At 42.1% G+C, this 15,089-nt stretch overlaps 1 protein-coding gene and 1 pseudogene across 11 annotated transcripts; one reads left to right on the top strand and one right to left on the bottom strand.

Moving 5' to 3' along the window:
* On the top strand, positions 1–8,150 carry LOC112291123 (uncharacterized). Of its 11 annotated transcripts, XM_090255952.1 has the most exons (25): positions 81–212; positions 435–600; positions 802–1,067; positions 1,448–1,580; positions 1,785–1,955; positions 2,118–2,192; positions 2,314–2,385; positions 2,514–2,588; positions 2,747–2,818; positions 2,998–3,069; positions 3,314–3,385; positions 3,498–3,569; positions 3,736–3,813; positions 4,077–4,133; positions 4,332–4,432; positions 4,617–4,685; positions 4,842–5,009; positions 5,143–5,381; positions 5,503–5,577; positions 5,715–5,778; positions 5,898–5,995; positions 6,184–6,329; positions 6,468–6,618; positions 6,729–6,884; positions 7,019–8,150. In XM_090255952.1, exons 3-25 carry the CDS (start codon positions 971–973, stop codon positions 7,220–7,222), a joined length of 2,517 nt encoding a protein of 838 aa, XP_090112078.1. In that variant the 5' UTR covers positions 81–212; positions 435–600; positions 802–970; the 3' UTR covers positions 7,223–8,150. The 11 variants fall into 11 exon arrangements, with proteins under 11 accessions (XP_090112079.1, XP_090112073.1, XP_090112076.1 ...); XM_090255947.1 differs by having other exon boundaries at positions 7–212; positions 435–1,067; positions 4,842–5,018; XM_090255950.1 differs by having other exon boundaries at positions 50–212; positions 435–1,067.
* Positions 8,151–8,928: 778 nt separating this feature from the next.
* LOC141046139 (ER membrane protein complex subunit 8/9 homolog pseudogene) lies at positions 8,929–9,445 on the bottom strand (annotated as a pseudogene).
* Positions 9,446–15,089: the final 5,644 nt, after the last annotated feature.

Raw genomic sequence — 15,089 nt, forward strand, 5'->3', positions numbered from 1 at the left:
GGGAATTTCGGTGTCAGTATGGTGGACCTTTGCGATCATGCACGTCACGCGAAGCCCACGAAATGTGCAAGGGCATTGCACGGACGATGGTGCGATTGTGGGATGAGTCGAGCCACAACACCAGGGATCCATTCGAGTTCGACTCTTGCGCACCTTGTTGGCTACGAGTAGGCCATGACCAAGACGACCCGATCAATAGTTTCAGTTTCCAGGTGGTGCATTGTAGACTGTCGAAAGGGCTCTCTCGCACGAGGCTTCCAGCTCAAGTGGGATTGTGCACAGCGAAGCGACCGATTGATCGCGTAACGCTTTCTTGGATAGTTATTTGATCTTTGTTCTAGATTCCGCTAGATCAGTGTCGATATCTAACTAGCTGTGACGAGGATGCTGAACTTAAGAGTTTTCATTTAACAAGGGACTGCCTTGTGGTCCAGGTGGACGTTTCTGTACCGTTGCGATGGAGTCGTGCGCGCTGCGCTCGGGTTGTTCGAACGAGTGTTTCACTTTGTTTACAGGCACACGAAATGACTAGGAATTGCTGTTTTGACTCAGTCTTTCCGGTTAGTTTACAGTGCTTCCTTGCAGCTGCCGAGGGCTTAGGTGGGTTCGAAGTCCTGCGCCATCGCTGTCAAAATCGCGGTGCTGAACAGTCTGTTAGTCTTCTTTTCTAGTTTGGTGCAGGCAGACGGTTGGTTAGTTCTTTGTAGCTGTGGGTGTTGGGAGTAGCTTGTGCGCCAGCTCATGGGGCTGCAAACAATGAGGAGCCAAGCTTATGATCTTGTCACCAAATCGACTTTGTAGGTATTCAAGAAATTTTAGTACACAATACCTAAACACCATTTGTAGCTGATGTCGCGAAAGGTCGGCCGAATGGGGGCGATCTTCAAGGGGTACTTGTGAGTCTCGGGCGCCGAAGCGCAAGGCAGTAAAGTTAGTGGTGCGTGTGCAGTCGATAAATCCGTGGGGTGATATGGGAGGATCCGAGCGGCCCACGCTCTTAGTATCTGTTTTATTAGTGGCAATGTTCACCTCCTTATGTAGCCGAGGTGCAGCCACCATTGAAGAAGGTACGCGGTTCTTAATACGTCCATTTCTCCATAACAACACCGGTGTTTGCAATTACGGATGCAGTGTAAAGCTCATGAAATATTGCTTCGGTTACGCTACGTCTTCAGTAAACATAGTTTACTGCTGGACCGATCCAATGCTCAGTTATGAAATTTTAGGAGCAAAGAAGCAATTACCATTAATCCCTCCTCTGTCCGCTCGTATTACGAACTTCAGCAAATGCTAGCTCTATTGCTATAATCTCCACCTTCTGATGGCGAGATGGAGGTGGATCTCTGCCACCAGCCGCTAACTCGCGAGAACCATATTTTCCGTCAATCAAAAACCAAAGAATGTTGCAGATGCACAGGGGCTCACAAGTTGGGTGTGGAAATTTCAGGCAATGCATTGCAAGAAGTGTTGGATACTAAGTGGATAACAAGGTCCATGCCTTCATGGGTGATTGGCACAGATCCATGTGTTGCCGTCTGGATGAGGTTGGATTGCGATACAACAGGCCACGTCGTCACACTGTAAGAATCGTCACATTTCATCTCTTCACCACTGGCTTCCGAGCACCACTTTCTGCATATTTTTAGTCCATATCCGACTGCGAAGGAAAACGTAATCGAAAGAGGGTTCGCTCCCTACATCGTGTTCTTAAGGTTGGTAGTTGAGCGTCCATCAATTTATGCAGAGCTTCTAACGAAAATTGTTGCATTGCGATTCCCGCCCAGGAACTTAACACACGTCGGACTCAGTGGAGAAATTCCAATGGCGTTGGGCAAGCTTACTTCGCTGAAGGTTTTGGATATGGGTAACGACAAGAACTGTGAGAAATGTGGGCCATGGAATAGGGTGAAGGGTGACCTTGCCGCTCTTTCGACTCTGGTGAATTTACAGACATTGTGAGTTCTGGCCGTGGCGTAGAAGCTTCCAGTTCTGATCAGCTTTATCTGCTTCACATCACTTCCGTTTTCGTAGAGTGAACGTTGGAATGGAGAGTTCTGCACACTGTCAGCTTGCGGTGTTTCATTTACTTATCCACCTTCTCTTGTGGCGCTTTGCAGAATACTTACCTCGAATGAGCTTTCTCTCGATATATTTCCTTCCTCCATCTTCAAACTTACGAAGTTAGTAAACTTGTAAGTGATCATATTTCTCTAGCTGGTTGGATTCCTCGATTGCTGGGAAAATTTAGCAAGTTTTGATTGTCTATGAAGAGATGAATATGTGTGATCTAATTTGCTCTCTGCTTGGGAACAGGAGAGTGGACAACACCTTGATTAGAGGAAAATTTCCTTATCAGCTCTCAACACTTACCAATCTGCAGATTCTGTACGTGACAGAACTTTCTTCATTGTAATATTCAAGAGCTCTGATGGGATCAATTATATTTTAGCTCTTCACTCGATTTGGTAGGTTTGTATGATATGGGTTCTTACAAACCCATCTGCTGGTTACAGGTACTTGGGAAACAACTCATTCACGGGTCCCTTGGACGGGGGGCCTCTCAGCAAACTCGTGAATTTACATGAGCTGTGAGTTCATCGATTCCCCGTAGACATATTATCTAGGGGGGTTAAGTGAGTGTTTCGATTGCCCGAAGAGTACCCACAGAAGTAGGAGTTTCTTGAGACATTATTTTGTAAACCTGTTCGCCTTTGTAATTAACGTTGTGGGGGTTTATGCTGTCCAGGACTATCTGGAATAGTCCATTCTACTCTGTATGTCCTCCGGAGCTGGGAAAGCTTGTCAATTTAACCTACTTGTAAGCAGCTCATCAGAGTCTTTTTGAAGGAAAATAAATCCTCCACACATTTGAAAACTCAATGACATACTACTGCGCATGATAACAGCATATACTTGATCATTTAGGGTTTCATTTTGACAACGCCTTACGTGAGGATTGGCAAGTATTTATTTCTCAATCCTTGCGTCCGTGTGCAGGAATTTGAATAAGTGTGGTCTCTACGGTGGCCTTCCCCCGGAATATTCGAAACTCACCAAATTGGAGAAATTGTAAGCCATGAAATCCATAAAATCTTTCCTGTTGAAATTCTTGATGGTAATTGAAAGTTTGGTGCAACAGAAGAATTGAAGAAGATTCAACGTCTTTTTGATTTTCTTTTATTTATTTTTTGTTTTTATTCACGCATACTGCTGATCTTCTGATGCGTTACAATTCATGATTAATCTGCCCGATTATTTATGTATACTTGCCCGATTATGTATTTGTTGTTGTCCTGTGTATTCGTGAGCTCAGGATTCTGTTCAAGAACAATTTCACAGGGCCTATTCCAGACAGCTGGCGTTCTATGGTTAACCTCAAAGATTTGTAGGGGCTCTAAATCTTCTTTGCCTGCTTCATTATGTCTAAACATCCAGCGAAGCTTTTAAATCTGACTCGTGCTTTAATAAACTAACCAACTCATTCTATTGCAATGCAGCGAGATCAACAACAACTACTTATACGGACCGTTGCCTACCTGGCTTCTGCAATTTCCTAAGCTTGCGATCATGTAAGCCTCATTAAACCGCTTGTGGTTCTCATATTCCTGGTTGATGTCGAAAATATGTTAATACATGGCGCTTTGCCGCCTAAATTGCTATCTAACTTGGGGAGATAGACCCTATGCTCAAGTTACTGACATTATCAGGTTCGGCCATTGACATGTAATTCAACAGACGAGGCACCAATAATAATCTCTATGGACCGCTTCCACCAGGTCTGAATGAGACCTACACCCCAGGGCTGCGAAACATGTGAGTTTTCCTTGGGCTGGAACATCAGTTCTCTCCTCCGTCCACTGCCAATCAATAAATCAATCGTGTGTTTAGCTTGTGAGATCGCTTTGAGAATCCGTCTAACCGATTTTAGGATTTTTAAGGGCATTGTGACAACCTATTCTGCGGTATCTTATATACTGTTGGTCAACTGGTTTGGGACTACGTTTTTTCCTGTGATAATGTATGCTGTATTATTAGAGGACTGACGTGGCCACTTGGTTGCGGCTTCTTCTTTGCAGATCTATGGAGTGCAACTACTTAAATGGGAACAGGCCAAGCGTGTCCCAAAATATTACGTAAGTTTGTCAACTTCTTTTGGAATTGCTACTGTGCTCCACGTTTTAACAGTGTTTTGTGAGCCGAATTTGAAACTGATGTTCAAGATAGATTACCTTATACACTAAAATATGATATAACTGCTGAGCGAATATACTTTTCTGCCCATATCAGACGTTTCCTTAAGTGATGCAAAGTATCCTTATTACTCTTTATAGGGCCTCTCTCCAATACAATTGCTTTGTTGGTGATACCAACTCAGATTCGGCCTGCATCAGGCCTCAAAATTGCCTCAACTTTCAACTGGCCACGGGAAATGGTACAGGAACCGTTCTTTCAGCCTTATCGAATTATTCTTCAGCATTTTCATCAGCTGTGCTGGACGAATATGCTATGCTGTGGTGTAGCTTTAAGGTAGCTCGGGTATGCTAAACAGGCTTAGTTACTCAAGGATGCAGTAGATTATACTCAGTATTATCTCTTTCGTTTTCTCCTTATTACAGGAACACGGTGTCCCGCATGTCCTCCAGATCAACATCCTGTTAACTTAACTACTTGCATTTGTTTTAAAGGTGCAATCCATTCCCCTTAACACTGATTTTATGATTGGCTTGTTTCCAGTCAATTGTCACTAGCATGATACCTACATCTGTCTTCATTTAACTTTATTTTCTATCGTCTTGTGGCGTTCTTTGTTCTGAAATGGTCGGTTTTGACCGTGCTTGCAGATGAAGTGAAATCGAGCAAGAAGTTCGGAATTGGTGCAATTATAGGTGTTACCGTGGGCGGAGCTGTGCTTATGATTTTCCTAATGACCCTAGCATACTTTTTCTTATTTAAACGCAAGAGCAAAGCCAGGGAGGGACCCAAGTCTCGTCCTGACTTTTTCAGCATAGGTAAAGAAGGTACTTGTCTAGATATTGGATTGTGCATTTGGAATTAAAAAAAAATACGTTTTTCGTTTCAGTGCTCCACTAAAAACCCTTCTGCAAAAAGTTTTTCTTTCTTATTTTTGTGTGGTGATGACAGTGGGTAGCATGAGGTATAGTAGTGCACTATGGGAAGTTCCGAACGGTGTACAGCGATTTACATTAGAAGAATTAACCAAGGCAACCGATGGCTTCGACAAGGCCCATGAAATTGGCGAAGGTGGATTCGGCAAGGTATTTGTCGGTCACTTTCCTGATGGTCGCACTTTGGCTCTCAAGCGAGCCGCCCCTGTCTTCAGCCCCAACTCAGGAGCAGGCCACCAGCAGTTCAGGAATGAGGTATGTTGTTTTCAATTGACTAAGTTACATGAAGATCATAATGCGTTCCTTTTGGCGAAATGCCCTTAATACCTACAGCCTCAACCTATTCTCAACTTTTGAATAATCTCGGGGTTGTCAGGTGTTACTGTTGAGTAGACTCCACCACAAGAACTTGGTTCGGCTTGAGGGATTCTGTGATGAGGAAGATTACCAGGTACTTTTTTCTATTTCTCTTCCGACTGTTCTCATGAGAATGTTCTTATTGTTTTGTAATATTCTGGAGCATGGGAGTAGTGGGCTTCAAATCTGACCACATGTGGCGGTGGGGGTTGTTGCTTGTGTTGGTTACAGATTTTGGTGTACGAGTTCATGAAGCTAGGAAATCTTCACAGCCTTCTCCATGAAGATCATCGTGGTAAATAGGACCCCTCGCACATGTTTCACATTCAATCCTATGATTTCAGAGAAAAGATAGATTGGGTGTTCATTCTGTGTAGACTATGTTCCTCTAAAATCATGTAATTGGGATCGCAGGGAAGAATGCTGGTAAATACATCATGTTGGACTGGTACAAGCGCCTTGAGATTGCACTTCATATTGCTCAGGGATTGGACTACCTTCATTCCTTTGCGGTATTTTTCTCGAATCAAAAACATTCTAACTCCGCTTATTCTTTTTTTAAAAGGAATTGCTAGGGGTGCACCCATTGCACTGATGCGTTGACGATTGTTCCTCCGCATCTTACTTTTGAAATAAATATGATTTTTTTTTTGTTTTTTTGTTTTTCTTCTTTGTTTAAAGAAAAACTTGGTGTTTATAGGATCCTCCGGTGATCCATAGAGATGTGAAGCCAAGCAACATCTTGCTGGACGAAAATCTGGTGGCGAAAGTGGCTGACTTTGGTATCTCCAGAGAGTCACCGGAAATTGACACGCATGTGTCCACCAGGCCAGCGGGCACCGCAGGGTAGACTCCAACTATTTGAGTCACCCTTACAATGCTTCTTTTTATTTTCTTCACAATCTGCCAATACCTTCGTAGTTAGTAGAACCTCATTACCACGGCATTTTTCCTTGTTGACATCACAGTGCCCTTCTGCATCAGGTACTTCGATCCTCAGTACTTCCTTCGTCGCCAACTAACTACAGCTAGCGACGTTTACAGCTTTGGGGTGGTTTTATTGGAGTTGATAACTGGCCGCAGAGCCATTGTTCTCAATTCTACTTCTGATGAGGACACTAATCTTATCGAATGGGTGAGCAGCGCAAACTATTCGTGATTGCGCACGTGATCTCTTAGATTTTAGCTGCCTAGATTATTCAGAGTACGAGATCCTTAACAAAATTTGACCTCGACTGGCTGCAGACAAAGCTCAGAAGGGAGCAGAGTAAAGATGGCAACGTTGCAAGTATTGTAGATTGCAAACTCGAGGGGAAATATCCTCAAGAAACGTATGCTAAGCTTGTGGACTTGGCCTTGATGTGTGCAAGTTTTGAGAAGAGCAGGAGACCATCCATGAAGGTTCGGTTGCTCTACCTAGCTGCTGGTCATGATCTCTGTGCTTTCATGATATTTTCATTTTCAAGTTTACGGTTTCATTAGACCACCCATTAACACACTTGATTTGGTTGTGTATGTGTATGTGTGTGTGGCAGCATGTAGTTAGTGTACTAGAACCCCTGCTGCAAAGTGCCGAGCGGCCTACTCAAAACTACACGTTGCAGCAATGGCCATCACACGAAGTCAGAACTTCTCCCTCTTCAAGTCACCATTCGACCATGGTTGGGTCAGATGAGGGCTGCAGAACTGGCACAGAATATACCCGCATTGAAATGGCCACTTTACTCTTACCACGCTAGGGAGTGCTTTGATCAATCCTGGTCACTGTGTGAGGGTGATAGAAATTGGTTCCATTCATATCTTGGTTAATATCCTCGACAAGCAGTGGATCACGCCGTGATCCGTTGGTCTTCTTCAGTGTCCCTGAAGGACTGGATTGCACGGACTAGGTATATCTATCGAATGCGACGATGCCTCCAGTCGATCTTCTCACACGGTCTATCCTAGATCTCGTGCAGAATCAGGCCACTCATGCAAGGAGATACTCCAGTGCGATTCAGAACTACGAATCCTTATCGGTTTCGATGGAAAGCTCTGTAAAGTCTGTGTTAACATTGATACTTAGATTATCGGGAAATCATGGGGGCTGCACTAACCATATTATCCAGACGATTTGACTAAGGCGGGGTCGGAAAAACAATCGTTATGAAAATCAAGGGCGTTTTGTGCGGATCTAAGCTTTCGAGTTCGGTAAACCTCATACGACTTTAGCTGCCTGTTTGAACAGGAATCTGATGCCATGTCCACACCAGACCTTCATAGTCTTGAAGATCCGTTCCGAATGTGGAGGAGCTTGATTATAAGTGGTGGCTACGTATGCGTGGGCCTAAAGATGCAACACCAAGTAGCAGGATGACAAAAATTGCTTCTGTGGCGGTGCGTCAACAAACCAAGTGTTTTACGTTGCTACTTTCAACATTGACGCAACTAATTGAAACACGTATGAGGTAGGAGCTTAGGGTAAATGTAGCCTGTATCCCGCTGCTTGATTACTGTGTTAAGCCGACTTTGTGTGGCAAGAGCAATGTGAAGCTCATCACTACATTTCATGATGGTCAACAGCAATCTAGGTGATGCGTAATCAGAGTATGAGTCTTGTGAGGGCGCTGTGCCGTCAGAGTGCGGCAGTTGGGGTTGCACTTAAGTGAATTTAAGTTTATGAGCTAACCTGTGATGCATGACGCTAGTACACCGCAAGGATTGACTCCAGCAGTTCATGTTTGAAGATGTAGAATCGTAGGGTTTCTGGCAGAAGGTCCACACGTTTGATTTGTGAACTAATCATCCCGGAAGATTCACTGCGACGTTACATGACCAAATCTAGTTTTAACAAATGATCATAAGATCAACGATTTGGTTTTTGGTAAATTTGTAACTTTTAAACATGCCCAATATTCTGACAACCATCCGGAATGTTTTGTTTCGCTTGGCATAAGATATTATCTACTGGTGGTAATGTCTGCCATGTACACCGACTGAGTAAATAATAATAATAATAATAATAATAGTAAAGAAGTAACAGAAGTTAGAACCGTAAAAACGTAGGCATTCTAGCAGAATTCAGGTACTTATTTTTATTTAATTATTTGTTTTTCATAAGTGGTTGTTCTATTCAATCGCGAATTAACCGACAATCACGATAATGCCGACGAACAGCATAAATTGGGGAGAAGAACAAGCACCATTCAAAAAGAAATTGCACTCCGCAGGAATCGGAAACTAGAGAATATATTTCTAATGATGTCAAAATTATTTACACAAGGTCTTTGTCACAAGAACTCATAAAAAAGAAAACCCCAGAACGATGACATTGATAGTGCGTGTGGCATCGCTGCAGTTGAAGTGTCATCAAAGAACTAAAATTGGTTTTAATCCGAGGATAAGCATAAACCTGTACTTAATTGAAATGGGTAGGATTCAGCCAATCTTTAGCAACATCGTCCAAATGTTTGTCAAATCAGGAGACGCGGCACTTACGCTCTTCCATAATGAAAGCGCTCAAAATGCTGTTTGCCATTGTCTCCTTTAACCGCATCTCCATACTTTGCACCTCCCCAGACCCTGCTATCCGCCATCCCAACCCTTCCGTCACATATTATGGAAGGGTTCACCTGCCGCCTCAGTGTTCCCTTTCGCGAGACCTTGAGGCAGCATGTCATCCAATGAAACAATAGCAGCTTGCGGGCAATGCTTAGCAAAGTGGTCACCAATCATCTTTGTAACAGAGCTCAGCTCGTGGTTTTCAAACTGCTCGTTCGCATGGTAATACCCAACAATTTTCAACGACCCGTCATCGCCACCAACCAGGTACTCCTCCACCTGCGTGAGCGCCAGCTCCTGCATGGACAACAGGCCCAGCTTCCCATGAAACAACGGCACGCAATTCGTGACCTAAGCTGTGGGTTTCCCATCGCCCGTTCCTCCCTCGCGTCCGATCAAGGCGCCGTTCAACACACTGGATGTGTGCTTCAACGAGTGCAGGACGAGCTTCACGTACGCCGTCTACCGCAACTCATACGTCGCCATGGCTTCTCCCGCTTCCATCCACAACCACAACCACAACTCCTTCAATAAATTGCCTCAAAAAAGCACATAGAGAATTGAATCGAGAGGAACCCAGTTAATTGTGAGGATCGCCCTCGGTCTATCGCTGCTCTGCGTCAAATGACCCACATCAAAAACAGTCGGCGATGATGCCGAAGGATCGAAATTGTGCAGCAAGCTTCCAGGAAATGGACTTTCTCGTGAAAAACTCTTGGACTCTATGAAGAAATGGAGGGGTTTGCTGTACATGCATGTATCTGATTTTATATGTTTGTATTCCAATTAGAAGATTTAACAAAATTGTGTGGAAGTATCTGTTGCGATGACATATGAACTCGGAGTAGACCAAAACGAAATAAAAGAACAGGTTGTGCCGTTTGTTGCAATGGCATGCCACCTTTACATATTACATCTATATAAATATAAAAATATGTGTCTGCGAGAGAGTTTGTGTGTGTGTAAAGCTAATCATTGTAACAGAATCTTAAGATATTAAACATTTTACTTTTACTATTGTTAATGAAATAGGCATTCAACAACTAGAATATGAATCTGGGTCGATCTGGGATGGAGATTGCGGCGCCGAGGATGAAACAGACTCCAGATCTTCGAAACATGAGTCTGGTGAAAATCTGCACTGGCTTTGCTTGTGTTGAACGATTAGCGCCGAGGGGAATCTGCGTTTCTCCTGCTCTCGCGAAATCCGAAGCTCCTCTGGTTCCTGAGACTGTGATCTGCAATGGAAGGGCGTGCCGCTAATGGGGCGTTGTGGGTTGCAGCCTGAGTTGCGGGTGGAATATGCAATCGAAGTTGTGATCGGAAATGCTGGGATGAGTTCGAAATCCCGGGACTTGCTTGCAATTGCTGGAAGAGGGCTTTGAGGAGCAGCACTCGGAAGGAAAGGAGGGAGGGAGGGAGCAAGTTCATTCCCTCAGATGACATAATCGACGTTTTAGGGGTACACTGATTACACCACACCTGGTTTGTGCCGCGGACTCATCCATCGGTTGATGCGCACGCTAGCCGGCAGTTCATTGTTTGGGTGAACAACACCTATTATTCTTATCGATATTCAGAAGGTTGAAGCTTGTGTATAACCAGGTTTGGCTATGTTACTGAATCGTGGCAGCTCAATCTCTGTTGAGGAACTGAAGTGGTGTAGCTTCCTGTAAAGTATCACATGGAAAGAACGACGGTGTAATCCACGAGCAAAGATTTCTCTTGCTGCTTCATAAATGCTCCACCAAGCCTTTATCTCCATCAAGGGACTCAGAACATCTGCAATCTAAGAATCGCAAGCAAGTAAGCTCCACCATCCATGGCTCCACTACTTCTGGGTCCATCTTTCGGGATCCATGTCTGAAAGGGAGGTTTAGTGACCACTTTCAATTTGGAAATGATAAGAGTTCACTCAGTCCATCACCACTGGCGAGCACTTCATTGATGTTGTGCAACACCTGGTTACCTGCCCTTGGACTTCATTCGCCTCACCTGCATTTATTCACGATCTGTGACAGATCCTGGCACCGCAGTGCAAAGAAATGGCCGCTGAAACTCCTCGCCACTGCAGGTTACCTTTGCTGAACCTGTCCGCAGCTTTGACAACGCAGATTCTGCTCTAAAGAAGGCTCACATCAGTCACAGCTTTATGCCCATCTGCAGGTAATTGATACCCATTCGCAGATTGGTTCTCAAACATTCAGCCAACCGGATACTTTCACAATTCACTTCCATTTGCAAATCATCACTCAAGTTGTGAAAGATAAAAGTAAATCTGGGGTTGCAGGGAGACGGAGACTGGTGATTAGTCGCTCGGTTTGAAAACACTAAACAATGAACCTCCACCAGTTTTCGTTTGATCGCTATCTGGCATTAGCCAAGAAATGTCTCGTTGATTCTGAATTCGAGAAGAAACCCAGAGCAGATGAAGCTCGCATATGGCTCAGGGTCACATTGGTTGATTATGGTGTACAATTCAACTGCATGGGTGTGCGACGGTCCGCCTACTCCGACCACTCCAACAGTCGAGGCATCTGCATGTCACAGATATAGACCAGAGCATCCAATCCCTCAGTTTTTCAATGAGGAGGTTGGGCTGTTGCCAGAACGGGTAGGGCAAGTTCAAATCACTGGGAACCGAAAGTTGCTATCGTTTAAGCTTTCAAAAAACAATCCAAGCAACACTCCTTAGGGATCCTCGACATCACTTTGTAGCTAACCACCCTATGGAACAGTGAAACATCAGTCATTGGATTCGGCCTCTCATTGCTTCACGACATAATAACAATCAAAGTCAGCACATTAGACGGTGTCTAGAAAGGAACTTCTGTTTCAAATTATCTTCCCGAACTTTTTATCACACCTTTGACATAAACCTGCTATGCAGATTTGTTTTGAAACAACCTGGATTAGCCGCGAATTGTGCGATACCTGGTACGAGGGAGGAAATTCTTGCTGTGAGTTTGATCAACCTCGTCAGGCTAGCATGTCGGTTGGGGAAGGTTCTTGGGTTAGTTGGGACTCCCAGGGAACGGGTGCACACTAACTTCAACGATCGTGCAAAGTAACAGTTGTTGCAAGTAAGGCGTCATTAAAGTCGCAATAGCCTTAACACACCGCCACCTGCAGGCCTTTGTGGGGTCATTGGATCCATTGACTGCCGTTGGGTCTGACTGCCTCCCTGCCGTTTCTGCCACCTCTCTGCCCTCATTCAAAATGCGTGCAACGTAAATGCTAGACCGGGGGGGAAAGGACTACCATTCCTGTGGCAACTGAAAGATTATTTCTAATGATCTGAACTAAGCTGAGCTTCTACTACGTGTACTAGGGCCACATCTATGAGGAGTACAGTTTCAAAGGGCGATATTTCTACCACTCTAGTAGGCCGTTACTCGTATCCTGAGAAGAACACATATAGGCTCCGATCAAGGACAAGTGTACGCTGAGTTCAGTTACAAGTAACGATCTAGGAAGAACCAAGGATTAGTTTATTTACTTAGTCACTCTTGTTTGATAATCCTCGCTGTCCCAGAACCTAGGCACCTGAAATTAAGTGCTTTTGATCATTCTGCAAGCTAGACCGATACTTCAAAGTCTTGCTCGAAACTGTTGGTACCACCTGTCGTTTCCAGGTACAACTCCAAGTCAGCAGAGAGGCGCAATTTAATGTTGGAGTACGTAGACAACATTGAATTCGGCACGACGGAGGTATGACGAGATCACTGTGTCAAAAGTATAACCCCAAACCTCGAGTTCTAAATCACTCCTTTTTTCTTTTTCCTCCCTCACTCTCTCCTCTTGTCATAGGATCCGAAGCCACGTACGTCACACCACAGCGGCGTGGAGGTCGACACGACACACAAACAAACAAACAAACGCGCCTTGCATTCCAGTGCTTCTTGTCGATGGTAATTCAATACAATACGGACGATAATATGCATTAATACAATGTAATTTAATGTCAGGAGACGGCGAGGACAGAAGGGGGTTCATGAGTGGGAGATGAGGAGGAGGAAGAGGATTTGAGGAGGAGCAACATCAATAACAACTAGAACAACAACAACAACAGCAACAACAAGATGTTGCCAAGCTCCACAAATCTTAGGAGGAGTTGTCAGGGCCATCATGGTTGACTCTGTCAAATGGTTGCATCCATTGTGGTGCTTCTGCTGCAGCTCAGATCAGAAGGGAAACCTCAGGTTCTGAAGGCGCCATGAATGGAAGCACCTGGTCAGTCAGTGGGAAAAACAATTGGAGTGCATGGCCAGGCGTCGCTGGCTGTGAAGATCTCTGCTGCTCATTGCCTGTTAAGTAGTACACTTTTGCATAAATGTGGTCATTTAAAGGGTGTCCATGTAGAATTTAGCAGAGAAACAACATATTGTGTTGTTGGGGGGGGGGGGGGGGGGGGGAGGAGGATGTAGCAGGAACATGGAGCACACTATTTTGGGAGAAGATATGAAATGAGAGCATCCAGGGTGAGCCTCAAAGTCATGAGCTCTTGTAATCTTAAAAGGTTGCTCTTCTTCATTGATTGATTGATTGAATTTTTCATTATATTAGTGGAAAATAAATTGCTGTGGAACAAATGAAAGGTGTTAAAGACTACTAGTGTGTGTGTGCTTTTGAAAGAAATAATTTTTACTTCTATGGAAGCACAAATGGATGGCATCAACAACTCTTTGATTTGTTCTTATATCATTTGTCTACATAGATTATTTATAATAAAATGTTTCTAATTTCTCTTACTTTGACAATTATAATTTAGAGACTTGGAATTTTTTTAATGTAATTGGTTTGAGTAAGAGTTAGAATAAAATGTTGTTTAGGATTGCAAGAGCTTAGAGTTGGTAATAATAGTTTGACTAAATATAGCAGCATGCAACTTGATATATGCAAAAAAATAATATAAAATCTAGCTCTTGGTGTATATGAAATAAGAAATGTTGAGAGTTCAATGAAGTTGGAGAAAAATAATGTGACTAGAGTTATAATGGAAGGTGAATGTTTGATGGTCTTAGAAAATCCAATATCTAATCAAGATACATATTTAGACACTGATTCATTAAAAGAAATGCCAAAGAAAAAAATATATAAGAATATTTCTATAACTAGGAAATTTATTACTTAGAAATTAAAATGATTTGATAGAAATCGATAAAAAATATTAAAAGAAGAAAAATTTATTCTTAAAACATTTTTTTATTAGTATCTTTTCAACAATAATTTTTTTAATTTTTGAAGAAAATATGTTATACTTTGATAATACAAATATGTATAATATATAGATAAATATCAAATTATTTCTCAATTATAAATGATATTAATCTAAATTTAAATTCTTACTTAAATTATATTTTAAAATATAATTTATGAATTTAGAGTAAATGAAGTTGCTATTAGATTAATAATAGAAATATTTTCTAACAATTATATATTGATAAAGATATTTTAAGTCATATATTTTATATAGCAAGAGATTCCAAAAATAGGTACATGTATTCAAAAATAATCAATTATGTATATACATATATTTATAGTATTATTATATCTTTGTATATGTATTATCTATATTATCAAGCATAGGCATTAAATTAATTATTTGAAAAAAAACTAAATTCTTTATCATAATCAAAAAAGAGATATTTAAACTAAACATTACTATTATAAAAGAAATTTTCTGTCTTACGACTCCTTACTATTGCATAGTATCAACATGTTAGTTAAGATTCAAGGCACTGTGGACAATCTTTTGTACTAAAAAACCAAATAAATGTCACTGTACAAAATTCAATTAGAATATACTAAAAGAAAATGAGACTTAGAATAAAATAATAAAAAAATAGAATTAGAGAAGATCAAAATTAATAAATAATAATAAACAAGTAAGATATTCACAATGTTTTTAAGTTGATTTTAACAACTTTTAAAAAGACAATCATCAAGTGAGAAATCTACATGTTAAGCTCAAGAAAAACAAAAAGATGAAAAACATTAATAAAAATGAAAATTAAAAATAGATTTATATGAGTTTGAAAAAACTATTAAAAATAGAAGATAATT

This window comes from Physcomitrium patens, chromosome 14 (assembly GCF_059467195.1).
Source record: "Physcomitrium patens ecotype Gransden chromosome 14, ASM5946719v1, whole genome shotgun sequence".
NCBI classification, from domain to species: Eukaryota; Viridiplantae; Streptophyta; class Bryopsida; order Funariales; family Funariaceae; genus Physcomitrium; species Physcomitrium patens.

Excerpts from the sequence above, each read along its gene's own strand:
- LOC112291123 (XM_090255947.1), top strand. The coding sequence starts at position 971 with ATGGGAGGATCCGAGCGGCCCACGCTCTTAGTATCTGTTTTATTAGTG. Across the intron at positions 3,386-3,497 it reads ATGGTTAACCTCAAAGATTT|CGAGATCAACAACAACTACT; the intron begins GTAGGGGCTCTA and ends ATTGCAATGCAG. Across the intron at positions 5,779-5,897 it reads TCTCCATGAAGATCATCGTG|GGAAGAATGCTGGTAAATAC; the intron begins GTAAATAGGACC and ends TTGGGATCGCAG.